Below are 16,707 nucleotides of genomic sequence, written 5' to 3'. Positions count from 1 at the left end.
TAAGCACATACGATGTCATGGAATGAGCACGAAGTCGAATATGCCTCAATGTGCTGCGATCAGTAGGCTGTGAGCTGGAAGTGATGGGTTTCATGCAGCGATGAGCGAAGATTTTATGCCAGAGCCGAAAAATGCGATAGCTAACTCATCGTCGAATGGACCGTTTTCGACCACGTGACTACATTCAGGGCACCTGGCCTTGATGAATGGGTTCACTCTACTGATGCGCCGTTCACTCTTTTGCATAAAGACCAAAGTTACACAAATGTTTGTACGACTGTTAAAAGTGAGCCATGATGGCTAAAAAGACTTTGGAAAGTTATCAGGGGTCTTTAGATTTTGTTTCAAGAAACAGAAATGTAGCACACAAATGTGGGGGTCGGTAACCAATCCAAATAGTCAACTATCGCCTCTTCTCAACAAGCGCTTATACCATGGACCAACTAAAGAATTACAAAGGTCTGGAGGCCTACAACCAATTCATCAATGGCGGAGTTCGTGATGCGGCAGTATCCATTGTAAGCAACCTATGTCTCCACACAGCCAAGGTTGGTGTACCGCACAATGTAATTTAAATATGTACCGTGTGATTACAGTCAGCGTTGTGTTAAATTGTGTTGATTATACCAACGAAGAGGTCTAGATTATTATTTTCATTTTTGCTACCAAGAGGGAGAGAAAGAAGTTCGACCTGGACAATTCCCGAGTGGAGCCCCCACATCTTGCTCCCCTTCCACGGCTATATTTTCAACTCAACTCATTAAACAGCTAGCGGTGCGGTACCTCGATTTTGCAAATTTGTGATAATAAAACTGAAAATACAGATTTTGGAAACATGCATTGCATTCACACATGAGTATTATGTAGGCTCTTGCCCCTAAAGAATACTTCTCTCCACAGAATTTAATTATTGCTAAGTGTGAAATTCTGAAAGGTACCCAATTCTTACCAAGAACAAAATGCTCTGAGCAAACTCTGACATAAGGAATGACTAGGCTGCTAGATCGGCTCTGCTAATACAAGACAGCCACAGTTGTCACCATTTGGTTGATAACTGCTCTGTTTTCTCGCACTGATTCTTGATCACAGATGGCACTCGAAAGACTCTTTACAACGTCCATTTTCATTTAAGCAACCGATAACATAGCAGTGCACCCTCATTCATACGCCTTTCTGAAATTATTCCTGCTTAGTTACGGTTTGTTTACACAAATTAACCAAACCAAAATGGCAGCCGTATTCTAAACCTGAAGGTGTGTGACGTCAGTCGAAAACAGTCTATACTCACCTCCATAGGCTATCTGCCAAAGGAGACATCACGTGACCATTTGCTGACGTTCAGAGTAATGTTACTGTTACACTTATGTGTATTAAAAGACGAACACAAACGTTGTTACATATTTTATTGACAAATAACGTTCACGCTCAAATCTTTCGGCTATAAGTGTATTAATAAATACATTCTAATAGCAAAAGATACTGCAGCACAATGAATTCAAGTATCACAAACTTTTACCTCTGCAAGAACCTTGTCTGCAAAGCACGAATTTGCACAAGAATAAATACACGTACACGTTTAGTTATTCTTCCATCAATAACACTGTTCGTGTTTCTGTCCTTGCTGCAGTTTTCACTGCTTGCAACATGCACAGGCACAACTACCAAAGCATAGAACGTTATTATATCACCACGTCACAGATTCACTAACTGAAAGTTTTTAGTCATTGTTTGTTTTGTTTTTTCCCCAGGCCTTTTATTGTACTTACCGAACGCAGCAAACTGATTTCATCGTAAGACAAAAAATTGAGAATTGTCTCAATGGCCACAATAGGTAGCCCTAAAAGCGGGTTGTTCTGATGTGTCGGATCGACTAATGAAATAGGTTGTTTGAGAACCACAACATCTGAATGTAAAAAACCAAGGCAGCCATCAGTTCGCTCCACATTGGTAGCCATTTTATTTTCCAACTGAGTGGGCGGAAATGACTTATCAGCTCTTCTTCGGCTAATTCTTCTTCGTCGTCGTCGTCTTCTTCGTCTACTATTAATGATATGAGTCCAGGGAGCTCAGTGTGTTGGTCAAGGGAAATAATTTTTGATGATGATTTTGTTCTTAATGTGTTGTTATTCGGGAAGTTTTATCTTCACGAATGGAAACAGATCAAGACAAACCCTATTTAAATGATTGTTTGAACCATTCTCTGGTTTGTATTAATCTTTGAATTTTGTGAATAAGAAGGCCCTTGAAGTTTTATCTTTTAATAATTTTACTTATATTTATAAAGCCGCCTTCTGTATTCCCTCCTCCATGGATTCTACTGTTATATTTGACGTGGCTTATGATGTACAATACGTGTGATATGTCAGGAATGACGTCAAATGTATTGTTTTGTTCATGTAGTCGTAGTCTTCTGTTCATGTTTTTAAACCCTTAGGAAAATAAAAACATCCATCAAATTTCTGAGCTACCAATTTACAAAAAAATATACAATGTGACTCAGACAAGAACTAATACAAAAAGAAGACGGGGTTTTAACTAAAAATATTTACACCATTAAACAATATTTAAGCCTTTTTTGTTATTTTTGGAGTGGGATTGGCTACTGTATTGTCTCTTTTCCTAGGTATGTGTACAAATTTTCAAAATGTGTATGACTTCCACTAGTATTGCTAGATCTTTTAAAGACAATCCCAGTGTTTTTCCTATGAAAAAGCAGCACGTCATGCCTGAAATATGCGCAAGACAGATGCGGTGGGAGTGACAGGAAACAAGATGTGAGGAACCCACATGGACAGTAGATATGAGAGATACGTAGTTAAAGTTCACATTTTGGAATATTCTATTTTATTTTGTTTGTAACATAAAATTTCTATAGAATATTTCTATAGATTTTTTTTTTTTTGCAGGGCTGTGCCAAATATAAAGAAATTCTCGCTCTAAAACCGGTGAAAATGCATCAACTTATTTTCAACGTCTTAAATGGAAAGTAAAACGGATTGTTTTTTTTTTCCCCAAGGCATTCAAGCCAGCGGCACGGTGGCGCAACTGAATAGAAATGTAGACTTGTCTCTTGCTCTATGTTGTTCTTTGTTCTGTATGTCAAACCTGGGTAGCACCGTCTGCCACAGAAAAATTCCTTGAGTGTTTTTTTTTTTTTTTACACACTTGGCAATATACACCTGATTCCGATTCTGCGATTGGCTGGCAACGAGTTCAGGGTGTACCGCGCCTCCTGCCCATTGACAGCTGGGATAGGCTCCAGCACTCTCGTGACCCTTGTGAGGATAAGTGGCTAAGAAAATGGATGGATGGATGGATGGATGGATGGATGGATGGATGGATGGATGGATGGATGGATGGATGGATGGACATTCAAGCCATTCTATACACAGAAACCAAGAACATATGTTACTTCTACTTACTGAAGATACTTACTATTTGAAACAAGTAAATGTGTGTGCCCCAACTGTAAAGTATTAGCAAATTTGACAAATTGTTCATGTTTATCATCTGATCAAATAAGGATGGCCAAATAAACAAATGCAAGTTAAATTTCAACAATATCACTTCTTTTCCTTTTGGCTTGTCCCATTAGGGGTGGCCAGCCTGTACCCACAAATGTATTTTTGGTGATGTCTTCACTTCAAAATTATTCAACACTACTCTTTGGCAATAATTTCCTTCAGCAAGAAATTTGGCTTGACAAGTTTCTTACAGGCATATCCTGCTCATGTACAGCATACAGTGGAGAAAATAAGTATTTGAACACCCTGCTACATTGCAAGTTCTTCCACTTAAAAATCATGGAGGGGTCTGAAATTTTCATCGTGGTGTTTCCAATGAGGAAGCAGAGTCTGAGGTCTCTGAGGTGGGCTTTCCTATCTCTGGGGTCGAGTTCAGCGAGGTGGTTAAAAAGTTCCTCGGTGGAAAGGCCCCAGAGAGGGATGAGATTTGCTCGGACTTCCTAAAGGCTCTGGATGTTGTGGGACTGTCCTGGCTGACACGCCTCTACATCACATGGACATTGTGGACTGTGCCTCTGGATTTGCAGACAGGGGGGGTGGTCCCTGTTTTCATGAGGGAGGACCTGAGGATGTGTTCCAGCTACAGGAGGATCACACTCCTCAGCCACCACGATAAGGTGACGGCTTGAGGAAAGGTGGGATGAGAATCAGCACCTCCAAATCCAAGACTCTAGTCATCAGTCGGAAAAGGGTGGCGTGCCCTCTCCGGGTTAGGGATGAGATCCTATCCCAAGTGGAGGAGTTAAATTATCTTGGGGTCTTGTTCACGAGTGAGGGACAAATGGAGTGGGAGATGGACAGACAGATCGGTGCAGCGTCTGCAGTGATGCAGAATTTGTATTGGTCCATTGTGGTAAAGAGGGAGCAAAGTCGAAAGGCGAAGCTCTCAATTTGCCAGTTGATCTACCTTCCTACCCTCACTTATGGGCATGAGCTGTGGGTCGTGACTGAAAGAACAAGATCACGGATACAAGTGGCCGAAATGAGTTTCCTACGCAGTGTGTCTGGGCTCTCCCTTAGAGATAGGGTGAGAAGCTCGGTCATTCGGGAGGAGCTCAGTGTCTAGCCACTACTCCTCCGCATTGAGAGGAGCCAGACGAGGTGGCTTGGGCATCTGATTCGGATGTCTCCTGGACGCTTCCCTGGTGAGGTGTTCCAGGCATGTCCCACCGGAAAGAGATCCCGAGGACGACCCAGGACACGCTGAAGAGACTATGTCTCTCGGCTGGCTTGGGAATGCCTCGGGATCCCTCCGGAAGAGCTGGAATAAGTGGCTGGGGAAAGGGAAGTCTGGGTATCCCTGCTGAAGCTACTTCCCCTGCGACTTGACCCGGAAAAGCCATAGATAAGGGATGGATGGAAGGATGGATGGATGGATGGATGGATGAATCGAAAAAATTAGACAGTTGATGAGTAGGTGTAACACTAACTGCAATTTAAGCGGACTTTCAACAATAAATAGCAGTCTAAACTCTTGGGGTCATCCAGACATGAATAGTCAATTACCCCCACACCCCAAATTAAAATTTTTTACACAAAGTTACATAGCTTTTTGTGAGTGACAAGTGGCCACAAAAATGAAAGACTGAGACCTTATAAATATCCAAATCCTGGACTATTTTGTAAACCAAAGTCCATTTGTGAAACACACTCTATGACTCCATTGGGTGAAAAAGTCATCCAGGAACTCTATTCTTGGAAGCGGATATAAGCCAGATGGAGGAAGTCTTGTGAGAAACTAAATTAAAACATTCAAATATGTTAAAGAGTTTCCCTCATAATGTGAATGACAAAACATGTGAACTTTTGTTAAAATGTTATTTCCATACAACAAGAAAGACTGACAGAATTTGTTTCAGGCAGATCAATATCTTCAGCATCAAATATCTGAAGAACAAATTAAAACATGAAATAAAATGTACAACAAATAATGTATTGAAATGTATGAAACTGCAGTGGTGAAAATTAATTAATACCTGGGCAGCCTCCATTGTTGATGACGGTCCCTGTGTATCTCTGAAACATTATACAAATGATCAATCACATTATTCTGCCAATAATTTTAGTATTAATATATGAGGTTATGCAAAAATTTAACCATTTTGAAAATGTAAATGTTTGAGTTGGCCACATAGAACCAACCAACAACGACCAACTAAACAGCCAAGTGTATATCAATGGGCGACACAGTGGAGCAGCTTGAAGCGTTGGCCTCACAGTTCTGAGGACGCGGGTTCAACCCCAGCCCTCTCTGTGTCGAGTTTGCATGTTCTCCCCGGACCCGCATGGGTTTCCTTCAGGCACTCTGGTTTCCTCCCACATCAGAAAAACATGCAACATTGATTGGACACTAAATTCCCCCGAGGTGTGATTGTGAGTGCAGGTGTTTGTCTCTATGTGCCCTGCGATTGGCTGGCACCAGTTCAAGGTGTACCCTACCTGCTGCCCGTTGACAGCTGGGATAGACTACAGCAGTCTCGTGACCCTTGTGAGGATAAGGGGCTAAGAAAATGGATGGACGGATGGATGGATGGATGGAAGGATGGATAAAGTAATTTTTTTAAGACTTGGTCAATTCAATACTTAACAGGTACTGTATAAAATACAAAATTTACGTTGCTACTGTATTCAGAAGCTGATTCAAACAAACACACACACACATATATATATATATATATATATATATATACACACACACACAAATGTATAAAACTTAGAGTACTACATATGATTTGTTTACCGTTTCCTATTATATAAGTCAAATCCGTACACAGCATTAGGTGTTTGCTCTTTTAGTTCTTCCTACTCTGATTGAACATGTACATTTCCATTGTTTATATTTTAACTTTTATGTTTCTACTGGTAGAATGAAAACAACAAGTATTTGAACACCCTGCTATATTGCAAGTTCTCCCACTTAGAAATCATCGAGAGGTCTGAAATTTGATCCTTAGAAAGGTGAGGAATCAGGCCAGGACGACACGACAGGACTTGGTCAGTGACCTGAAAAGAGCTCGAACCACCGCTTCAAAGGTGACTGTTGGTAATACACCAACACGTCATGGTTTGAAATCATGTATTTTACGGAGGTTCCCCTGCTTAAACCAGCACATGTTAAGGCCCGTATTAAGTTTGTCAATGAACATTTTGATGATACAGAGGATTCATTGGAGAATATTTTGTGGTCAGATGAGACCAAAATGGAACTTTTTGGTCATAATTCCACTAACTAAATATATGGCACCAAAAAAGTAGAACTTCCAACTTAGTGAGGATAAAATGTGAGCCTATCGAACCATTCTCTCCAGCCATCTCTGCGAGACTAGCTTTTTTTAATATCAATAAATCAATGTTGATCAATGACATAATTACAACCTATGGTCTGGACTTTTTGTTATTAAATAAAATGTGGTTAACAGTAAGTAGCTGTAATACCATTTTAAATGAGGCAACATCACCAGATAATGCCAAAAGCTGACCGGTAGGTTGTAACCTTTGTATAACAGTTTCATGCATTTATTTAGGAGGTGTGGCCATGCAATTAAGAAGCAGTTCAGCATCTAGGTTTTGCCAGAGATGTCCAAAATTCATATGTTCAATAAACCCTCCAATCTTCTTCTTTTCCTTTCGTCTTGTCCCGTTCGGGTCGCCACAGCGTGTCATCTTTTTCCATCTTAGCCTATCTTCTGCATCTTCCTCTCTAACCCCAACTGCCCTCATGTCTTCCCTCACCACATCCATAAACTTTCTCTTTGGTCTTCCTCTCGCTCTTTTGCCTGGCAGCTCCATCCTCAGCACCCTTCCACCAATATACTCACTCTCTCGCCTCTGAATATGTCCAAACCATCAAAGTCTGCTCTCTCGAATCTCGTCTCCAAAACATCCAACTTTGGCTGTCCCTCTAATGAGCTCATTTCTAATCCTATCCAACCTGCTCACTCCGAGCGAGAACCTCAACATCTTCATTTCTGCTACCTCCAGTTCTGCTTCCTGTTGTTTCTTCAGTGCCACTGTCTCTTATCCGTACGTCATGGACGGCCTCACCACTGTTTTGTAAACTTTGCCCTTTGTACTAGCAGGGACTCTTCTGTCACATAACACACCAGAGACCTTCGGCCAGCTGTTCCAACCTGCTTGGACCAGTTTCTTCACTTCCTTACCACAACTCACCATTGCTCTGGATTGTTGACCCTAAATATTTGAAGTCCTCCACCCTCGCTATCTCTTCTCCCTGTAGCCTCACTCTTCCCCCTGCACCTCTCTCATTCACGCATATATATTCTGTTTTACTTCGGCTAATCTTCATTTCTCTCCTTTCCATTCCATGTTTCCATCTTTGTAATTGCTCCTCTGCATGCTCCCTGCTTTCACTGGATATCACAATTTCATCTGCGAACATCATGGTCCAAGGGGATTCCAGTCTAACCTCATCTGTCAGCCTATCCATTACCACTGCAAACAGGAAGGGGCTCAGAGCTGATCCCTGATGCAGTCCCATCTCCACCTTAAATTTTTCTGTCACACCTAAGGCACACCTCACTGTTGTTCTGCTGCCATCATACATGTCCTGTACTATTTTAACATACTTCTCTGCCACACCAGATTTACGCATGCAGTACCACAGTTCCTCTCTTGGTACTCTGTCATAGGCTTTCTCTAGATCCACAAAGACACAATGTAGCTCCTTCTGACCTTCTCTGAACTTTTCCACGAGCATCCTCAAGGCAAATAATGCATCTGTGGTACTCTTTCTAAGCATGAAATCACACTTACTTCTGTCCCGAGTCTAGCCTCCACTACTCTTTCCCATAACTTCATTGTGTGGCTCATCAACTTTATTCCTCTATAATTCCCACAGCTCTGAACATCCCCTTTGTTCATAAAAAGAGTTGAAAGAGAAATTCTGGAAGGAACAAGATGAAGTAGTTCTGAGCATCCCAGACAGCGAGGGAGTTATGATTGGTGCAGATTGTAATGGACATATTGGTAAAGGAAACAGGGGCGATGAAGAAGTGATGGGTTAGTATGGCATCCAGGAAAGGAACTTTGAGGGACAGATGGTGGTGGACTTTGTAAAAAGGATGGAGATGGCTTTAGTGAACACTTATTTCCAGAAGAGGGAGGAACATATAGTGACCTACAAGAGCGGAGGTAGAAGCACACAGGTGGATTATATTTTGTGCAGACGATGTAATCTGAAGGAGATTACTGACTGTAAAGTAGTGGTAGAGGAGAGTGTAGCTCGACAGCATAGGATGGTGGTGTGTAGGAAAGAGATTAGCGAAGAAGAAGTGGGACACTGAGAGGACTGAGGAGAGGCGAAAGGAGTACATCGAGATGTGACATAGGGAAAAGCTAGAGGTGGCAAAGGCTAAACAAGAGGAATATGAAGACATGTACACCAGGTTGGACACGAAAGAAGGAGAAAAGGATCTCTACAGGTTGGCCAGAGAGAGGGATAGAGATGGGAAGGATGTGCAGCAGGTAAGGGTTATTAAGGATAGAGATGGAAATGTGTTGACTGGTGCCAGTCATGTGCTAAATAGATGGAAAGAATACTTTGAGAAGTTGATGAATTAAGAAAATGAGAGAGAAGGAAGAGTCGAAGAGGCAAGTGTGAAGGACCAGGAAGTGGCAATGATTACCAAGGGGGAAGTCAGAAAGGCACTACAAAGGATGAAAAATGGAAAGGCCTGATGACATACCGGTAGAGGTATGGAAGCAATTTGGAGAGATGGCTGTGGAGTTTTTGACCAACTTATTCAACAGAATACTAGCGGGCCAAAAGATGTCTGAAGAATGGAGGAAAAGTGTTGTAGTTCCCATTTTTATGAACAAAGGGGATGTTCAGAGCTGTGGGAATTATAGAGGAATAAAGTTGATGAGCCACACAATGAAGTTATGGGAAAGAGTAGTGGAGGCTAGACTCGGGACACAAGTAAGTACCTGCAAGCAACAGTATGATTTCATGCTTAGAAAGAGTACCACAGATGCATTATTTGCCTTGAGGATGCTCGTGGAAAAGTACAGAGAAGGTCAGAAGGAGCTACATTGTGTCTTTGTGGATCTCGAGAAAGCCTATGACAGAGTACCAAAAGAGGAACTGTGGTACTGCATGCGTAAGTCTGGTGTGGCAGAGAAGTATGTTAAAATAGTACAGAACATGTATGATGGCAGCAGAACAATGGTGAGGTGTGCCTAAGGTGTGACAGAAGAATTTAAGGTGGAGGTGGGACTGCATCAGGGATCAGCTCTGAGCCCCTTCCTGTTTGCAGTGGTAATGGATAGGCTGACAGATGAGGTTAGACTGGAATCCCCTTGGACCATGATGTTCGTAGATTATATTGTGATATGCAGTGAAAGCAGGGTGCATGCAGAGGAACAATTAGAAAGATGGAGGTACGCACTGGAAAGTGAGGAATGAAGATTAGCCAAAGTAAAACAGAATATATGTGCGTGAATGAGAGAGGTGGAGGGGGAAGAGTGAGGCTACAGGGAGAAGAGATAGCGAGGGTGGAGGACTTCAAATATTTAGGGTCAACAATCCAGAGCAATGGTGACTGTGTTAAGGAAGTGAAGAAACAGGTCCAAGCAGGTTGGAACAGGTGGCGGAAGGTGTCTAGTGTGTCTGGTGACAGAAGAGTCCCTGCTAGGACAAAGGGCAAAGTTTACAAAACAGTGGTGAGGCCGGCCATTATGTACGGATTAGAGACGGTGGCACTGAAGAAACAACAGAAAGCAGAACTGGAGGTAGCAGAAATGAAGATGTTGAGGTTCTCGCTCGGAGTGAGCAGGTTGGATAGGATTAGAAATGAGCTCATTAGAGGGACACCCAAAGTTGGATGTTTTGGAGATAAGATTCGAGAGAGCAGACCTCGATGGTTTAGAGATGTTCAGAGGCAAGAGAGTAAGTATATTGGTGGAAGGTTGCTGAGGATGGAGGTACCAGGCAAAAGAGCGAGAGGAAGACCAAAAAGAAGGTTTATGGATGTGGTGAGGGAAGACAAGAGGGCAGTTGGGGTTAGAGAGGAAGATGCAGAAGATAGGCTAAGATGGAAAAAGATGACACGCATTGGCGACCCAAACGGGACAAGCCAAAAGGAAAAGAAGAAGATTGGAGGGTTTATTGTACATATGAATTTTGGACAAAGTCCTCATTTAAGGACAGAAGATCATTTTCTTTCCATCTCTGGAAAAACCTAGATGCTGAACTTCTTCTTAATTGCATGACCACACCTCCTAAATAAATGCATGAAACTGTTATACAAAGGTTACAACCTACCGGTCATCTTTTGGGTCATGTGATATGGTTATGTGATACACAAGGTTTTTCTACTGAAACAAATGAGAGTTCCGTTTGAAAAATTCTGAAAGTTATCAGCCGCTACAAAATTTGCATCAAAATAAATAGCAAACCTTTTCAGGTACAGAACATACCTTGCTCAGCATGTTCCTGTTCAGAAGTCTCCTGTGCATTTTGTCCTCTTGTATGTCAAACACTTTAAAGAGCTACCACATGTATGGCAAAACCGCATGATGCAACTGAGGCGTTGAACGCGAAATGGACAAAACATCAAGTTGTCTCGATCGGGTATCAAATCGTTGTGGGAAAGCACGCCATCATTTCTCTTCTTGTCCAGCAATCATAAATGGTGAGTCACTTTTCCGGGTTTTGTCTCAATATATTTTCTGAACTTGTGTTGCCGAAAAAGGCCGTGGGATTTCCAAGAGTGACTCAAATCGGAACTGTCCTTTTCTGGGTGTCCAGTAGTTAAAAATAGGCACCTCCCTCTCCAGGTGTCCATCCGTATTTTGTCTTTTGTTTTTGTGTTTCGTGAAATGTTGAGTGTTTTTTGTTTTGGTATTGTGTTTCCTGTTCGATTTTTGTGTTTGGAGAAATGTTTCGTCTTTTGTTTTTGGTTTGCACTAACAAGCCACCGCACTCCTGTGACCCTTGTGAGGAAAATCAGCACAGAAAATGTTGTTTAAGCATAAACTAATCCAGTAGTGTGATTATCTTTTTTTTTTTTTTTAGCTATTTTCAATTAAATGGCAAAACCATGTCTTACTAAGTAAAAATAAACTGGTCTCTTTAAAATATGTACATTGGTGCCTTATCGAGCTCGTGTACCTACGTCATAAAATCACATGATTTTGTTATGTTGCCATATTGGCGGTCAAACAAAGCATTGTTGAAAATGAATTCCATTGAGATGAAACAAAAATATGTCTTGCAGCACAACACCCAAAGTTTTTTCCGATACGATAAACATTTACAAGGTGATAAACAAAGGTACGTGGAAATATTAGAGACACTTGGCAGAGAGGATCCATATTTAATGCCAAAGTCGATGTTTGCGCCGATGAGAAATTTGACTGTTAATTTGCTTCTGCTTAACTTGGACAACTGGATATACACATGTACCTGGTGAATAAGTCGTCAAGATTTACACATTAGAGTTTGAAAGCATATAAAAGTTTGGATGCATGCAAATACTTCGTTGTTGGATCTGTTCTCATTCAGGAATAAATCCCACATAGTGATGGACTCATTCAGATTTTTCAATGCAAATACCAATATTGAAATAAATGACACCTGGTTTTACACAAACTCGCATTCATTAACTATGATTGGAAAAAAAATTAGGGCAAGGAGTCCTCTCCTCTGTACACGGAAGCATATTGCTGCCACATGCTTAGCTCCGTAAACCTGTGACAGACTTTTTTTTTTTTTTTAAGTGTATGGAATGTCTAATTTCTAACAAATTATCTTATCGCGACGAAAATATACTGTATGTTCAACTGTACCATAAAATTCATAACCTTTTCGATGTTTTTACAAAAAAAAAACGCGTTTATGAATTAAAGTCCGGAAACTTTGACCTGAGTTTCCTGTGCCTGAAAAACAGGTGTGGCTGACCTGTGACGTCACTACAGGTCAACACATCGTACTGCAGATAGTTTCTCATACAAGCACGTACCTATTTACTAAATACACAACGTTTGTATAATTTTAAAACAAGACCAAAAACTTCGTATATACATTCAGGATATTGGCGCCTTTACTATTTATCAGTTTGAGTAAATAAACCAAACAATAACTTCACAAATGCTTACCAGTCTTTGTTTCCAACACGAGGCATATCCTGCTCCCTTGCGTGGTCCACTTTCTTCATGGCCAGCTATTTCGTCTGCATTCGAAAGTGTATGTTGTTTAAATGGCTAAAATTGATAACCTTTAATGCCTTTCTAAAGCTCGTATTCTTCACCGTCTTCGTGGGACCCTTCAGAATAGTGTTCATAACTCGAAAAATTCAGAAAATTCATCGTCGTTCTTACAATGTATTCATTGTTGTCACTGGTTCTGATGTCATGTTCCGACTCAGCTGTTTCCGCTTTATTTCGGTCCTTTTGCGGAAAATCCAGGAATGTGCGATCATTTTTTTGCAGATATTTGAAAAATAAAAATGTTCATAACAGATTTCAGATTCGAATTCTGTACAAAAAAACTGTATAATATTAGCAAAAAAGTCCCTTGAGGAAGTTCCGTACACTTTAAATATGAATTGTTCTCAAATGAGTCAATTTGGCGTTATAAATACTTCTGGATAATTTGAGATTGAGAAGAATAATTCCTACCTGAAATGAAACGATCGCTACATAGGTGTATTTCATTGGGCAATGATCTATTTGAAGAGCTGTCTGTCTATTGTGACAACCAACAGCATGCATTATGAAAAATCTGCTCTGGTTCAACGACTCCCGTACTGCCAAGCAGCTTTGTTTGACTGGCAATCCATTGATCTTTTCTTGTCTGTTCAGATGGTATTCTATAGAATTGTATCTTTGAAAAACTGTCTTGTCTATTGTGACAACCAACAGCACAACAGGCCTTAAGCAATTTGAAAAATCTGCTCCGGTTCAACGACTCCCACACTGGCGAGCAGCTTTGTTTGACCGGCAATATGGTGCCGTGACAACGGTGACATCACTTATCTATACAATAGAGGGAATGTGCTAACGTCATAAAACCACTTGGTTTTTATTTACTGCCGGTCAAACAAAGCATTGTTGAAAGTTAATTCGGTTGAAACGAAACGAAAATGTCTGATAGCATGACACCCAGAGTTTTGTCCAATACTGCAAAACATTTACAAGGCAATAATAAACGAAGATACGTGGAAAAATAAAAGACACTTGGCATAGAGGATCCCTTTTGAATGCATTAGTAGATGTTTTCGCCAATAAGAAATTTGACTGCTAATTCGCTTTCCTGTCTTAGACAACTGGATATATGCATGTACCTGCTGAATAAATCATTGAGATTTACACAGAAGAGTTTGAAAGCGTTTAAAAGTTTGGACACACACAAATACTTCGTTGCTGGATGGGTCAGAGATGTCGTGTCCTGTATAATTGAACGAAATAAGTCTCATCATGAGATGGCAAAGGTAAATCGCAACTTGCAGTACTCAATCTTGTAATCCATAACTGGCATAAGACAGGGCATTAGATCTAGCGATGATTTTGGACTAAATTATTGTCGATATTGAAGGCCTCACGATTTTTTATAACTGACAACAACAAATCTAACTGGAGTGTTTGAAGCTCAGACTTTATTACGTCTGCAACGAACCAACAAGTATTCAGACATTGATGTTGCTGTTTTTGAAACATAATTATTCATATCCTGTTTCGTGTTAAAACTTGACCCCAGCATAATGTAACAGGGCATACCCTTTTTACAATGATTTGCCAGGAAATTACCAGTAGGCCATATACACTGCCTTGCGAAAGTATATGGCCCCCTTCAACTTTTCAACCTTTTGCCACATTTCAGGCTTCAAACAAGGATATAAAATTTTCATTTTTTTCAAGAATCAACAAGTGGGACACAATCATGAAGTGGAATGAAATTTATTGGATATTTTATAATTTTTTACCAAAAAAATAAAAAGTCAGGCGTGCAATATTATTCCCCCCCGTTTACTTTCAGTGTATCAAACCTACTCCAGGAGTTCAGTGAGGATCTCTCAATGATCCAATGTTGACTGATGATGATAAATACACTCCACCTATGTGTAATCAGGTCTCTGTATAAATGCAGCTGCTCTGTGATAGTCTCAGGGTTCTGTTTATAGTGCAGAGAGCATCATGAAGACCAAGGAACACACCAGGCAGGTCCGAGATAGTGTTGTGGAGACGTTTAAAGCTGGATTTGGATATAAAAAGATTTCCCAAGCTTTCAGCATGTCAAGGAGCACTGTGCAAGCAATCATATTGAAATGGAAGGCGTATCAGACCACTGCAAATCTCCCAAGACCCGGCCGTCCCTCTAAAGTTTCAACTCGAATAAGGAGAAGACTGATCAGAGATGTAGCCAAGAGGCCCAGATCACTCTGGATGAACTGCAGAGATCTACAGCCGAGGACAACAATCAGTCGTACACTGCACAAATCTGGCCTTTATGGAAGAGTGTCAATTTATCCATACAGTGTTCCATTGAAAGTTTGCCACAACCCATCTGGGAGCCACACCAAACATGCGGAAGAAAGTTCTCTGGTCAGATGAAACCAAAATCGAACTTTCTGGCCACAATGTCAAACGGTATGCTTGTCGTTAAAGCAACACAGCTCATCACCCTAAACACAACATCCCCACTGTCAAACAAGGTGGTGGCAGCCTCATGGTTTGTGCCTGGTTTTCTTCAGCAGGGACAGGGAAGATAGTGAAAACTGATGGGAAGATAAATGGAGCCAAATACTGGACTATTTTGGAAGAAAACCTGTTGGAGTCTGCAAAAGACCTGAGACTGGGACGGAGATTTATCTTACAACAGGACAATGATCCAAAACATAAAGCCAAATCTACAATTGAATGTTTCACAAAGAAACATATCCACGTGTGAGAATGGCCAAGTCAAATTCCAGACCTGAATCCAATTGAGAATCTGTGGGCAGAGATGAATACTGTTGTTTACGCTCTCCATCCAACCTCACTGAGCTTGAGCTGTTTTGCAAGGAACAATGGGCAGTTTTGGTCGATTCTGTGACCGCGCGCCCCCAAAAAAACCAAACAAAAAAAAAAAAAAAACACCCTAACATCCATCTCGTCCCTTGATTCAGGTGTGGCCAATACGTTGATTGCGCAGGTAGATTGGTTAGACCAGACATGTCCAAATTCCGGCCCCCGGGCCAATTGCGGCCCGTGGACAAATTTTTACCGGCCCGCGGCCTCTATCATGAAATCAATAATATGCGGCCCGCCAGCACTGTTGACCACAGTATAAAATACATGTGTACAAAAAGTTATTTTTCATATTTTTCATTTCACCAGAAGATGGCAGTAGCCCTGTGGCCGCACTCTGGCCGCCGTGACCCTTGACCTTGCGTGATCGTTTCAGCCCAGCCCATTTCTAACATGGCGTCTGTAAACAAAAAAAGGAAAGTTGACCGCGAGGGCCGCCGCTTCCAGGACAAGTGGAAATTTGAGTATTTTTTTCACTGAAATACGAAACAACTGTGTCTGCCTAATTTGCCAAGAGACTGTGGCTGTTTTCAAGGAATTCAACATCAAGAGGCACTACCAGACGAAACATGCTAGCTACGACAAGCTAACTGGGAACAAACGTGGTGAAAAAGTGAAGCAACTGGAAGCTGTTTTAACGGCACAGCAAAGCTTTTTCACAAGAGTCCGTGAGTCAAATGAAAATGCCACAAAGGCAAACTACGAAGTGGCAACGCTGATTGCAAAGCACTGCAAACCTTTCACTGAGGGTGAATTTATTAAAGACTGTGTAATGAAAATGGTTGAGAAAATTTGTCCCGCGAAGAAGCAAGAGTTTGCCAATATTTGCCTGGCTCGTAATACTGTGGTACGGAGAATTGAAGACGTTTCATTAGATATTAAGAGACAGTCAGAGGCAAAAGGAACTGAGTTTGACTTTTTCTCGTTAGCGTGCGATGAAAGCACGGCTGCGTCTGACACCGCTCAGTTACTGATCTTTTTAAGAGGAGTGGACAATGACATGAACGTGAGTGAAGAGCTTCTGGACCTGGCTAATTTGGGATTTTTAGTTGACATAACGCGACATCTGAATGCGCTGAACACAAGCCTTCAAGGGCAAAATGCAGTGGTAAGCCAACTGTATTCACACATCAAAGCCTTTCGGACCAAGCTGCTA

At 41.3% G+C, this 16,707-nt stretch overlaps 1 protein-coding gene across 4 annotated transcripts in view; it reads right to left on the bottom strand.

Annotated features, from left to right (window-relative positions):
- The window catches only part of fbxo28 (F-box protein 28), a 112,061-nt gene extending 110,090 nt beyond the window's left edge, over positions 1-1,971 (bottom strand). For all 4 annotated transcript variants that reach the window (XM_061836837.1, XM_061836838.1, XM_061836841.1 and 1 more), the window contains exon 1: positions 1,767-1,971. In XM_061836837.1, the coding sequence (XP_061692821.1) occupies positions 1,767-1,955 (189 nt within the window). In that variant the 5' untranslated portion in view covers positions 1,956-1,971. The remainder of the gene's footprint in view (positions 1-1,766) is intronic.
- Between the last annotated feature and the right edge of the window lie 14,736 nt (positions 1,972-16,707).

This window comes from Syngnathoides biaculeatus, chromosome 12 (assembly GCF_019802595.1).
Source record: "Syngnathoides biaculeatus isolate LvHL_M chromosome 12, ASM1980259v1, whole genome shotgun sequence".
In the NCBI taxonomy this organism is placed as follows: domain Eukaryota; kingdom Metazoa; phylum Chordata; class Actinopteri; order Syngnathiformes; family Syngnathidae; genus Syngnathoides; species Syngnathoides biaculeatus.
The sequence above is the reverse complement of the archived record's forward strand: the minus strand, read 5'-3'. Positions and strand labels throughout refer to the sequence as shown.